This window comes from Somniosus microcephalus, unplaced genomic scaffold (assembly GCF_052327205.1).
Source record: "Somniosus microcephalus isolate GS21.2 unplaced genomic scaffold, FLI_Smic_1.0 unresolved_chr4, whole genome shotgun sequence".
Taxonomy (NCBI): domain Eukaryota; kingdom Metazoa; phylum Chordata; class Chondrichthyes; order Squaliformes; family Somniosidae; genus Somniosus; species Somniosus microcephalus.
The window spans coordinates 44,214,667-44,227,569 of NW_028225182.1; the positions used below are offsets into that span (position 1 = coordinate 44,214,667).

The following is a 12,903-nucleotide window of genomic DNA, read 5'->3' on the forward strand; positions in this document are numbered from 1 at the left end:
AACCTGCACACCTCTGGGTTGGCTCAACTGACAAACCTTTCAGTCAACAGCTGAATACACAGTCTGGACAGAAGCCCATAGCCCGTGGCTCCACAGCACCTTCCCTTCACTCTGCTGAGCGTCTTGTGTAAAACATTCACTCAAATGAAGTCATATTAAACCGAGTTGTAAATATGGAGATGAAATCAAGGACAGTCAAACTGTGTGTGTACATGTGTGAGTGTTTGTACATGAGTGTGTGTGTAAAAACGCGTGTGTACGTGAGTGAACATGTGTGCACGTGTGTGAGAACGTGTGTACATGTGAGTGAACGTGAGTGTACATGTATGTGAACGTGTGTACATGCATGTGTACACGAGTGTGTACATGTGAATGTGTACGTGTGTGTGTGAACATGAGTATGTACGTGAGTGTACGTGAGTGAACATGAGTGTGTGAACGAGTGTGAACATGAGTGCGTACATGTGAATGTGTGTGAACATGTGTGTGTACGTGTGTACATGAACAAGTGTGAGTACAAGTGTGAGTACAAGTGTGAGTACATGTGTGAGTACATGTGTGAGTACATGTGTGAGTACATGTGTGAGTCAGTGTGCGTTGTGTCCAGCATAATATTATTAATATTAAGGCGGACGAATCAACCAGTAAAATTGCCACAGGGCGGTATCGCAGCAGGAAAGAAACCACTCGATTTTAAGAGGAAGTAAGCTGCAGAAGATTTGAACATTTGCGACAGGCAACTGGTTTAGAAGTTCATCACCAGATCTGGCGAGACCACATCAGGCACTATCGGATCCTGTTCTCCTCTGCCAAAACTGCTCACCACTCCAGGATCAACCTGGAGTACAATAATAACCCCAGCTCCTTTCCTCCAGTACCAACCGTCTCCTTAAACCCCTTTCCCCTCACCTCCATCAACAAGTGCTAGCACCTCGTGGACCTCTTTGTCACTAAGATTGAGACCATCTGCCCGGCTGCCTCTTATCACAGCCACAAATGACATCCTATGTGACTACGACCATGGTGCACAATCCCCCCCTCATCCATCTCGACATGTCTGCAGCCTTTGACACGGTTGACCACACCATCCTCCTCCAACGCCTCTCCTCCATCATCCAGCTAAGTGGGACGGCTGTCACTTGATTCCACTCTTACTGAACCAGTTGTAGCCAGAGAATTACCTGAAATGGCTTCTCTTCCCATTCCTGCTCCGTTACCTCTGGAGTCCCTCAAGGATCTATCCTTGGCCCTCTCCTATTTCCCATCTGTATGCTGCCTCTCGGTGACATCATTCCGACACCCAGGTCTACCTCACCACCACCTATCTTGACCCCTCAACTGCCTGTGTTATGCTGCTTGTCTGAGATACAGAAAATTAATCCAATTAAACACTGGAAAGACTGAAGCCACTGTCTTTGGCCCCCACCACAAAATCTATTCTCTAGCCATGACTCCACTCGCCTCCCTGGCCACTCTCTCAGGCTGAATCAGACTGTTTGCAACCTCTGAGGGAATACACCATATTTCAGAAAGATACACCATAATATGAACAGAATACGGATATTATTAATACATGATATACTGGGTTTAAAAATCTAAAGCCTTGGAGACACAGGCTGCAAACAGAATACAGGCTCCTGAGATAAAGATCAGTTGATAACAAAGTTGTAAACAAGCTTTGAAATGGGAATTAATTAAAAATACTGAAACAATGAAAGATTGAAGCAAACCATTGGTAAGAAATCACACAACACCAGGTTATAGTCCAACAGCTTTATTTGAAATCACAAGCTTTCGGAGCGCTGCTCCTTCTTCAGGTGAAGTGGAGAAATGCATAAAGACACAGCTTATATAGTCAGAGAAACTTGATGTCTGTGTCGATATGCGCGATCTTCTTGGAGATCCTCTCCACTTTGCTTACATTTGTCCACCCCAGTCCAACTCCGGCATCTCCACACCATGGCTACTATCGACACCACAAACTGCCGGCTCAAAGTGGAGAGGATCTCCAAGAAGATCGCGCATATCGACACAGACATCAAGTTTCTCTGACTATATAAGCTGTGTCTTTATGCATTTCTCCACTTCACCTGAAGAAGGAGCAGCGCTCCGAAAGCTTGTGATTTCAAATAAAGCTGTTGGACTATAACCTGGTGTTGTGTGATTTCTTACATTTGTCCACCCCAGTCCAACTCCGGCATCTCCACACCAAACCATTGGTGCTTCCGAAAGGTCTAGAGTTTGGAGGGAACACAATGAGAAGGCCCAGTTAAAAGTGTCAAGAACTAACACGTAGAACAGAAACACAAACATTAAAAGAACCATGTGCCTTTGAAAAGATGACATCAAGTAAAGAAACACCTGCTGGTCAAATAGTTTTTGTGTTAAACTTGGAAGACAGGAAACACGATTAAATATGCAACCAATTGAGATAGCTAGAAATGCATGAACCACCCTAGTCAAAGTGTCTTTAATTTATACATATAGTAAAATCCATACCAACAAGGACACTTTAAAGATATGACTTCAATAGATGACACCAAGCAATTACATTGCATTTGTATTGAACTTGGAGCAGTAAGGAAAGTCACAATGTCTGCTAAAAACAAGTAAAGCCAATATTAAGAATTGAATGAAAGCATTTTGTAAGAATGACATCAAATAAAGACTACTGTCATTGTTTTTAATGATTACTTTTAGGTGTTCCAAAAACGGAGACATAATTATGCATTGCAATAGTTGAATTGACAGTAAGAATAGAAAGCATTCGAAAGAATCAATAAAGACAATTAGCTGACATCGGCAGAGAACTTCGGTCAGGAGAACATCGGCACAGTTGAGTCTGGAGTTAACAAAAGCATGGTTGAGGATCGTGCTTTTAATGTTGTACAATGTCCCAAGGCGCTTCACAGCAAAAAGAGTGTAAAACATAGACCTTTTCAACAGAAAGGCAGAACTCGCTGAACGGGCAAAGCGTTTCTCAACTCTTTAGAGGCATCTCTGTAAGTCTTTAACCATGAGTCTCGGGAAGTCAAAGTAATTGATTTTGGTGGATATTCTGGATTTAGAAATAAGTAAGAAATAAGAAATGTAATGAAGTAAAGATTTGAGAATAAGGATCTCTGAGAAATAAGAAATGTAAGCTCATTGTATTTTGAATTGTTACTGTTGCGACTGATTCAACAGCTGTTAACTGAATGTTGGCTCTTAAATAAAACTATATATTTTTAGATTTGTCTCAAAGAGTAAATCTGTATAAACTCGTGAACCCAAATTCTGTACACTCTTTTGTAAGGAGTTGCAGAATTCTGGGGGAGTATTCTGGATCCTCATAATATCTGGAAGGTTACAGTCTAGTTCAACTTATTAAAAGTACTATCTGGAAGATGGTAACATCTTCAGTCGTTCCTTTCCTTTAAGGAGAGATAGCCTGAACCTTTAGACCCATTTAAGCATCTTATGAAATTTGGCTATCTTTAACTTAAGTTGAGGGTGAACGTCTGGGGAATATGCCTGATTTGGGATAGCCCAAAAGGGCCAGGACTTGTAATTATCCCTTCACCTCGGCGTCCTATTTGACCCTGAGCTGAGCTTCCGATACACCCACTCCATCACCACCAAGTCCGCCTGCTTCCACCTGAGTAATATCGCCTGTCTCCGCCCCTGCCTCTCTCTCCTCCTTTAAGATGCTGCTTAAAACCTACCTGTTCAACCAAGCTTTTGGTCACCTGCACTAATGCCTCCGTCTTTGCCTCTGTGTTAATTTTTATCTGTTAAGGTTCCTGTGAAGCTCCTTGGGACATTGTACAACATTAAAAGCACGATCCTCAACCATGCTTTTGTTAACTCCAGACTCAACTATGCCGATGTTCTCCTGACCAAATGTTGATGCAAGTTGTTTTTGAAATTACTTTGGGCTTCTTTTCACGAATTATCCAACATTGACAAGTCATTTATTAAATGCCAAAACAGGAAATTTTCCCTGAAGGTGCTGAATAGTCTCACCTTACATTTAAAAGTGAATCGCCAACTCCGACATATTTTGAACCGATTTAACTGAGCGAGTATAAGGGTGTGTTAGGGTGGGTCTGCGTGTGTGACACTGCACCTGCGAATGTGTCTGATGTGCAGATGTGAAGTGTGAGTATGTGTCTGTTTATGTATCTGTGTGAGTGCAAGTGTGTGTAAGTGTGAGTGTGTGTGTTTGTGTGAGTGTGTGTGTCTGAGTATGTGGGTGTGAGTGCATGCACGTGTGTTTATATGAGTGCATGTGTGAGTGTGTGCAAGTGAGTGTGTGAGTGCATGTGTGTGTGTGAGTGTGACTGCCTGTGTTTAAGTGTGAGTGCGTGTGTGAGTACGAGCATGTGTACTTGAGTGTGTATATATGGGTGAGTGTGTGTGAGTGCGTGCGCGTGTGCGTGCGCGTGTATATATGGGTGTGTGTGTGAGTACGTGTGTGTGTGTGTGTGTGTGTGTGTGTGTGTGTGAGTGTGTATATATGGGTGTGAGGTTGTGTGAGTGAGTGCACGTGTGTATATGTGAGTGTGTATATATGGGTGTGAGTATGTGCGAGTATATGTATGACTGAATGCGTGTGTGAGTACGTGAATGAGCGTTTTCATACAGCATAATATTAGTACTAAGGCGGACAAATCAACTGTTAAAATCGCCGTGGGATGGTATCGGATCAGGAAAAGAGCCACTCGATTTCAACTCTCATTCAATCTCCCCATAAAAAACATTTCTGCTTTCAAGGAATCTGTCTATTCTCACATTGTTTTTTTTAATGAGAATCGAGGGTGAAATATAAATCCCACAGTGAAAGGCATCATCAAGAAATAATAAAAAGGGAAGTGTAAATCCTGCAGGTGCGATTAGTGTCACCAATTTGGGTTTTAAAATCAGACGATTGAAGGAGGACAGAATGACTGAGGGAGATAAGGCGTCTCTGAGCTTTGAGATCATGGGGTAGAATCAGAGGAACAGACTGCATTGTATTGGGGATGGAGGGAGAGTCAGGGTCTATGCTTTGTCTGATTATATTCTTGAAATAACTGTGGACATATCACCCTCTATGAGATACTCGTCCTTCCAGTATTGTTTCCCTTTCTGCAGCCCCACTTCTTTGGAACAGAATTCCTGCATCTGGTGGGTCAGCGACGGATTCACGGCCAACAGGCAGATGACATTGCCCTGTAAAAGAGGCAGGCTTTGCAGCTGAGAGAGGAAGACACTTTTCACAGCCGTCAAATCTTCTCCAAACATGTCTATTCTGAAAATATAGCTTCCCATTGGGCCTGTGTAGGGAGCTGTGCCCAAACTCACAGCGCGTGTGTTCTCCTTTCTATCTGCGATCCAGACTATATCTCGCTTCAGTAAAATGTCCAGGTTACTCGCCAGTGGTTTGAATGCTCCAGTTCTTTGAATGATTCTCCTGCCCGGCAACACTGTGTCAATCACGGTTCTGTTCAGGAATATCGACCTCACATCGTCAGGTTGGAGGGAAATCGGTTCCCAATATTCAGCCTCACTTTTCTTCATGTTACTGAGTGCCTCGTTCGCCAAAGTGGGGACATTTATTGATGGAATGTGAAGGGAAATCAAGAACTGCAAACAAAAGATATCAGGGAAAGGGTTGGTGATGAAACGTGGAATGATGATTAAATATTTGTTCTTCACTGGTAAAATGTTTAATGGGAAAGATACTGACAGCATCTCTCACTGCCACCTGTGAAATACATATTTCTGATGGGATTTGAAACTTTTCCAGTGTCAGAGATTGTTTAGCACTGGGGTTTGTTAATAATTAATATAGTCCAGGTGAAATCATTATGCTAAACAATGCTGATGTAAGCGAGAGAGTAACAGCACCTGTTTGTTTATCACATGGTATCCCCTGAAGAACTCATGCACTGTGTGAAGCCTCTGCTTCTTCACCTCCGGGTACCTCGCTCTTACACGCTCGAGAAGGTGCTTGTGAGTCAGCCGTGCAACTCCTTTGCCCCTTTCTGAAGGGTCCAATTTTAACCCTTGCAGGAGGGCTGTCTGTCCGTCATCCACGATGTGGGCAGAAGCCAGACTGACCTGGAAAGAGAGAAGAATACAGGGAGATTTCTCGCTGGTGTCGGTGTGCCAGAAGCCCACGCATATCATGTGCAGTGACTGACCTGTTCTATCTGGCTGGTGCTGTGGCTTTAAATTGGCGTTTCACTTGTCTCTCCGACATTTTTGGTTTTTGGTGAGAAAATGCCACTCATAGGGGGAGAAATTGGGTGAGTAGCGCCACCTGTTAGCGCCTAAAGAGGCAGGCAGTGGCTGTAGCGCCACTGGCTGCGCCTCCCGCGATATTCAGGAGGGGCGCTAATGGTGGCGTTAGCCTGTTGCGCTGCGCCGCCACCGATGACGTCATCGGTGTGCGCAGCGCCCCATTCGTGCCCCGTTCGCGATATTTGGTAGCGAAACGCTGCAGTTGCGCCGTTCGCTACCCGTGCCCGGTTCACGGGGGCCTTACTGTGCCGGCAGCGGCGCAAGTTAAGGTGGAGGTGCGGGGCGGCCGCCTGCCAGCACCTCCGTCCCCAGCCTCCAAACCACCCCCCCCCGCCACGGCATTGCCGGCTGTTTCCCGAGAGCCCGGCACTTCTCCTTGGTGCCGGGCTCATTTGCCGGCACTCGCGAGCGTGGATCGCGCTGTTGCAGGCACCTCCCCCTTAACAGTGGGAGGAAGGCCTGCAGTACCGCAGCGTGCCGTGCCGCAGCGTGTGGCGCTGCAGCACGTTGCGCTGCGGCGTGTGGCGCTGCAGCACGTTGCGCTGCGATAATCAGTTTCAGCGCCCTAAGAGGGGCGCGGAGCGCCTCGAGCCTCGCCCCGTGTCCCTCGAGGGGCACTGAAACTGAATTTCTGGCGATCGGTATTACTCCGATCGCTGCGCTAAATCCTGCGCTCAGGCGACTTTTGCGCCACAACCCAATTTCTAGGCCATAGAATCATACAGCACAGAAGGAGGCCATTCGGCCCATTGTGCCAATGGTGGCTCTTGGTAAGAGCTATTGGCCCAGAAATTCGGGTCGGGGGGTCTCGCGGGCGCAAGCCTCTGACCTGCACTTACCTACCGCGCCGGCCGTTGAGCTGTGGGCCCGCGTGGGATTCCGATCCGGGGCCTGCTCCAACTGCCGGCGCGCAGTGCTTGCGTATCCCAGGGGCGCAGTTAGTTCGATGTGTCCCCTGGGATCACGTGGGCCATGGGGAGCCAATCGGAGCAGGGAATGTTTCATTCATAAGTCTGACAGGAAGACCTGTCAAAACTTATAAATACTACGGCCCCAAAACATCACTAAATCTTCAAATAATTTTTTTTCAAAAATCACATTTTTTAAATAAACTATAAATTACATGAAATAACTATTTTAAACAATAATTTAAATTTTTGAAAAAAATAATTTTATTTTCTAACGGGGCTAAAAATAAACTTACCTTTCTTTAAAGTATTTAAAAATAATAAACCTGTGGAAAAAATGTTTTAATTTTAATTAATTCACCGCTTACCTTGTAAAAAGCAGGCCTTGCGACTGCTTTTTAAATGTCTAACTTCTGGAGACTTACCCTCCCGGAGAAACCTGAAAAAAAAAACAACGTTCGATGCGCACGCGTAGCCTCTCCCGCGCACACGTTCGACCTCTGAACCCCTGCTTTCAGGGGAACGGAAGTGCCGGTTTCCCACGCATGCGCAGTGCATGCAGGAAACCGGCACTTCCATTGGGCCTACGGGTGAGTACCCCATGCGTACTCGCCCATGGAGACCCGAATTTCTGGGCCATTCGGTTAGTTCCACTACCTTGCTGGTTCCTCAAAGCCCTGCAATGTTTTTCCCTTCAAGTATTTACCCAATTCCCCTCTGAAAGTTACTATTCAATCTGCTTCCACCACCCTTTCAGGCAGTGCATTCCAGATCACAACAACCTGCTGCGTAAACTTTCCTCATCTCACCTCTGGTTCATTTGCCAATGACCTTAAGTCTGTATGCTCTGGTTATTGAGACTTCTGCCATCGGAAACAGTTTCTTCCAATTTACTCTAGCAGCGGCAGCGGGGAGAGGATAGAGAGCGGCCCGAGAGCGGACCTGAATTAAAGCAGCGGCGACGAGAGGATAAAGAGCGGCCCGAGAGTGGACCTGAATTAAAGCAGCGGCGACGAGAGGATAAAGAGCGGCCCGAGAGCGGACCTGAATTAAAGCAGCGGCGAGAGGATAAAGAGCGGCCCGAGAGTGGACCTGAATTAAAGCAGCGGCGAGAGGATAAAGAGCAGCCCTAGAGCGGACCTGAATTAAAGCAGCGGCAGCGGCGAGAGGATAAAGAGCGGCCCGAGAGTGGACCTGAATTAAAGCAGCGGCGAGAGGATAAAGAGCGGCCCGAGAGCAGACCTGAATTAAAGCAGCGGCGAGAGCATAAAGAGCGGCCCGAGAGCGGACCTGAATTAAAGCAGCGGCGACGAAAGGATAAAGAGCGGCCCGAGAGCGGAGCTGAATTAAAGCAGCGGCAGCGGCGAGAGGATAAAGAGCGGCCCGAGAGCGGAGCTGAATTAAAGCAGCGGCAGCAGCGAGAGGATAAAGAGCGGCCCGAGAGCGGAGCTGAATTAAAGCAGCGGCAGCGACGAGAGGGTAAAGACCGGCCCGAGAGCGGACCTGAATTAAAGCAGCGGCAGTGGCGAGAGGATAAAGAGCGGCCCGAGAGCGGAGCTGAATTAAAGCAGCGGCAACGGCGAGAGGATAAAGAGTGGCCCGAGAGCGGACCTGAATTAAAGCAGCGGCAGCGGCGAGAGGATAAAGAGCGGCCCGAGAGTGGACCTGAATTAAAGCAGCGGCAGCGGCGAGAGGATAAAGACCGGCCCGAGAGCGGACCTGAATTAAAGCAGCGGCGAGAGGATAAAGACCGGCCCGAGAGCGGACCTGAATTAAAGCAGCGACGGGAGGATAAAGAGCGGCCCGAGAGCGGAGCTGAATTAAAGCAGCGACGAGAGGATAAAGAGCGGCCCGAGAGCGGCCATGAATTAAAGCAGCGGCAGCGGCGAGAGGATAAAGAGCGGCCCGAGAGCGGACCTGAATTAAAGCAGCGGCGAGAGGATAAAGAGCGGCCCGAGAGCGGACCTGAATTAAAGCAGCGGCGAGGCTCCGATTCACAAACAACAACAAAAAGTCAATGAGTGATGTCACAGTAGAGCAGGTAGGTGATTGGTTGGGGAGCATTACAGCTTTTTATTGCTCTCTAAGTTAGGGAACTGGGTTAAATTAGGAGCTGAGAAACTGTAACTTGCTAGTACTTATTAAATTATTAACATTAATTAGATAAAATAATCAAGCAATAAAACTCAAATATCGATTGAATAAAAGATTTCACTAATTAATTAATAAATAAAACAAGGTTAGAGCTGGCAGGGCAGGTGGTGTGTCGTAACTGCAGCATGTGGGAGTCTGTGGAGAGCATCGCAATCCTGAGCAACCACATCTGAAGGAAGTGTCTGCAACTCGAGGATCTTCGGCTCAGAGTTGTTGAGCTGGAGTACGAGCTGCAGACATTGCGATGCATCAGGGAGGGCGAGAGTTACCTGGTCACTTTGTCCCAGGAGGCTGTCACACCCTTTAGGTTAAGTAGTGCTTTAGAGTTCATCAGTGGTCAGGGACAGGAGGGTGTGACCGGGAGTCAGGAAGGTATGGGGAACCCGGGACGTAGTGATGGAGGAGCCTCAGCCCTTGACCTTGTCCAACAGGTACAAGGTACTTGCTGCCTGTATGGATGAGGAAAAGGACTGAAGGGAGGATGGGCAAACTGACCATGGCATCGTGGTACAGGAGACCATCCAAGTGAGGGGAGAAGGAAGGAATGTGGTAGTGGTAGGGGACAGTATAGTCCGGGGGATAGATACCGTTCTCTGTAGCCGCGAAAGAGAGACCCGAAGGCTGTGTTGCCTGCCCGGTGCCGGGGTTAAGGATCTCTCCTCGCAGCTGGAGAAGAACTTGGAGTGGGAGGGGGAGGATCCAGTAGTCGTGGTTCCTGTAGGAACCAACGACATAGGTAAAACTAAGAATGAGATTCTGCTGAGGGAGTTTGAGGAGTTAGGGTCTAAATTAATAAGCAGGACATCAAGGGTAATAATCTCTGGTTTACTACCTGAACCATGCGCAAATTGGCTGAAGGTCAAGCAGATCAGAGAGTTAAATGCATGGCTCAAAGAGTGGTGTGGTAAAAAGGGGTTTCAATTCATGGGGCACTGGCACCAGTACTGGGGAAAGAGGGAGCTGTTCCGTCGGGACGGGCTCCACTTAAACCAGGCTGGGACCAGCGTCCCGGTGAATCGAATAACTAGGGCTGTAGATAGGGCTTTAAACTAAAAAAGTGGGGGGGGAGGGGTCAGGTAAGGGGAAATTTAGAAATCTAAAGAGAAAGGTCAAGGCAATAGAGCAGTGTAGCGATTTGGGTAAAAAAAAGCAGAGTGTGACAGGAAGGGACAGAGAGTTTAACAGTAGCAGTACAGCAGAGAATAAGGTCAAAGCAGGGAATAATGGTAAAAAATTTAAATGAAAGGCTCCTTATCTGAATGTACGAAGCATTCATAACGTGGTTGCAAGGTGACCAAGGTTGGGAACTAAATGTTCCAAGGTACTTGATGTTTCAAATAGACAGGTAGAATGGACAAGGAGGGATGGGTGGGTTAGCCCTGATAATAAAGGATGACATAAGGACAGTAGAGAGAAAGGATCTCAGCTCGGAAGATCAGGAAGTAAGAATCAGTATGGGTGGAGATAAGGAATAACAAGGGGCAGAAAACACTGGTGGGAGTAGTATATAGGCCCCCGAAGAGTAGCTATACTGTTGGACAGAATATTAATCAAGAAACAGTAGGAGCTTGTAACAAAGGTAATGCAATAATCGTGGGGGACTTTAATCTTCATATAGACTGGACAAATCAAATTGGCAAAGGTGGTCTGGGGGATGATTTCATGGAATGCATTCGGGACAGTTTCCTAGAACAAAATGTCATGGAACCAACCAGGGAACAGGCTATTTTAGATCTTGTATTGTGTAATGAGACAGGGTTAATTAGCAATCTCATACTAAAGAATCCTTTGGGGCAGAGTGATCATAATATGATAGAATTTCACGTTAAGTTTGAGAGTGACTTGCCTAAGTCTGAAACTAGAGTCTTAAACTGAAATAAAGCCAATTACATAGGTATGAGGGGCGAGTTGGCTAAGGTAGATTGGAAAAATAGATTAAAAGGTATGGTGGTAGATAAGCAGTGGCTAGCATTTAAAGAAATAATTCATAATTCTCAACAAAAATACATTCCATTGAAAAACAAAAATTCCACGGGAAAAGTAATCCATCCGTGGCTAACTAAAGAAGTTAAGGATAGCATTAGATTGAAAGAAGAAGCTTATAATGTTGCGAAGAATAGTAGGAAGCCTGAGGATTGGGAGAGTTTCAGAAACCAGTAAAGGTTGACCAAAAAAATTGATAAAAAGGGAAAAAGTAGAATAAGAGATAACTAGCAAGAAATATAAAAGTAGATTGTAAGAGCTTCTACAAGTATGTAAAAAGGAAAAGAGTAGCAAAAGTAAACGTTGGTCCCTTAGAGGCTGAGGCAGGAGAAATTATTATGGGGAATAAGGAAATGGCAGAAACGTTAAACAAATATTTTGTATCTGTCTTCACAGTTGAAGACACAAACAGCATACCAAAAACGTTGGGGAACCAAGGGTCTAATGAGGGTGAGGAACTTAACGTCATTAATTTAAGTAGAGAAAAAGTACTAGAGAAACTAATGGGACTAAAAGCTGACAAATCCCCTGGACCTGACGGCCTACACCCTAGGGTTCTTAAAGAGGTGGCTGAAGAGATAGTGGATGCATTGGTTTTGATCTTCCAAAATTCCCTAGATTCTAGAACAGTCCCAGTGGATTGGAAGGTAGCAAATGTAACACCGCTATACAAGAAAGGAGGGAGCGAGAAAACAGGGAATTGCAGGCCAGTTAGCCTGACATCATTCATTGGGAAAATGCTGGAATCCATTGTTCAGGAAGTGGTATCAGGGCACTCGATTAGGCAGGGTCAACATGGTTTTATGAAAGGGAAATCGTGTTTGACAAATTTATTAGAGTTTTTTGAGGATGTACCTAGCAGGGTAGATAAAGGGGAACCAGTAGATGTAGTATATTTGGATTTCCAAAAGGCATTCGATAAGTTGCCACATAAAAGGTTATTACACAAGATAAGGACTCATGGGGTTGGATGTAATATAGTAGCATGGATAGAGGATTGGTTAATGGACAGAAAACAGAGAGTAAGGATAAATGGGTCTTTTTCAGGTTGGCAGGCTGTAACTAGTGGGGTGCCGTAAGGATCGGTGCTGGGGCCTCAGCTATTTACAATCTATATTAATGACCTAGATGAAACGACTTAGTGCAATGTATCCAAGTTTGCTGACGATACAAAGCTAGGTATGACAGTAAGCTGTGAGGAGAACAGAGGGCTGGATTTTGTCAATGGGGACGTGATGGAGGCGGGACTCCCACTTTTTGGGTTGTAGTCCCGCCTCCATCGACTTGTAGCCAACCCACGCTATTTTCCCTTGATTGACCTTGTTAAGCTCGCCCAGCGGGCCGATTAAGGGACACCTGGTTACTGGTGACGTCAGTGATGGACATTTCATCTGTCAAGAGCTTTTGACAGCTGAAAAATCAGCGTTTGACAGCTCTGTGAAGCTATCAAACACTGACAATCTGTCTTCTAACTTGAGTCCTTCTACTCAGACTCAGTTAGAGATCTCTCCAGACAAGAAAGCAGAAAGCTGCAGCTTTTGACATTTCAGCGGCCATTCTGCTTTCTGTGCCGGTGAGCTGAGGGACTCCT

The 12,903-nt window shown here is 46.0% G+C and overlaps 1 protein-coding gene across 2 annotated transcripts in view; it reads right to left on the reverse strand.

Moving 5' to 3' along the window:
• Positions 1 to 2,451: 2,451 nt before the first annotated feature.
• Positions 2,452 to 12,903, reverse strand: part of LOC147090654 (histidine N-acetyltransferase-like) — a 30,127-nt gene continuing 19,675 nt past the window's right edge. For both annotated transcript variants that reach the window (XM_085977422.1, XM_085977421.1), the window contains 2 exons: positions 5,872 to 6,084; positions 2,452 to 5,607 (listed from right to left, as the gene is read on the reverse strand). In XM_085977422.1, coding sequence (XP_085833548.1) covers positions 5,038 to 5,607; positions 5,872 to 6,084 — 783 coding nt within the window. In that variant the 3' untranslated portion in view covers positions 2,452 to 5,037. The remainder of the gene's footprint in view (positions 5,608 to 5,871; positions 6,085 to 12,903) is intronic.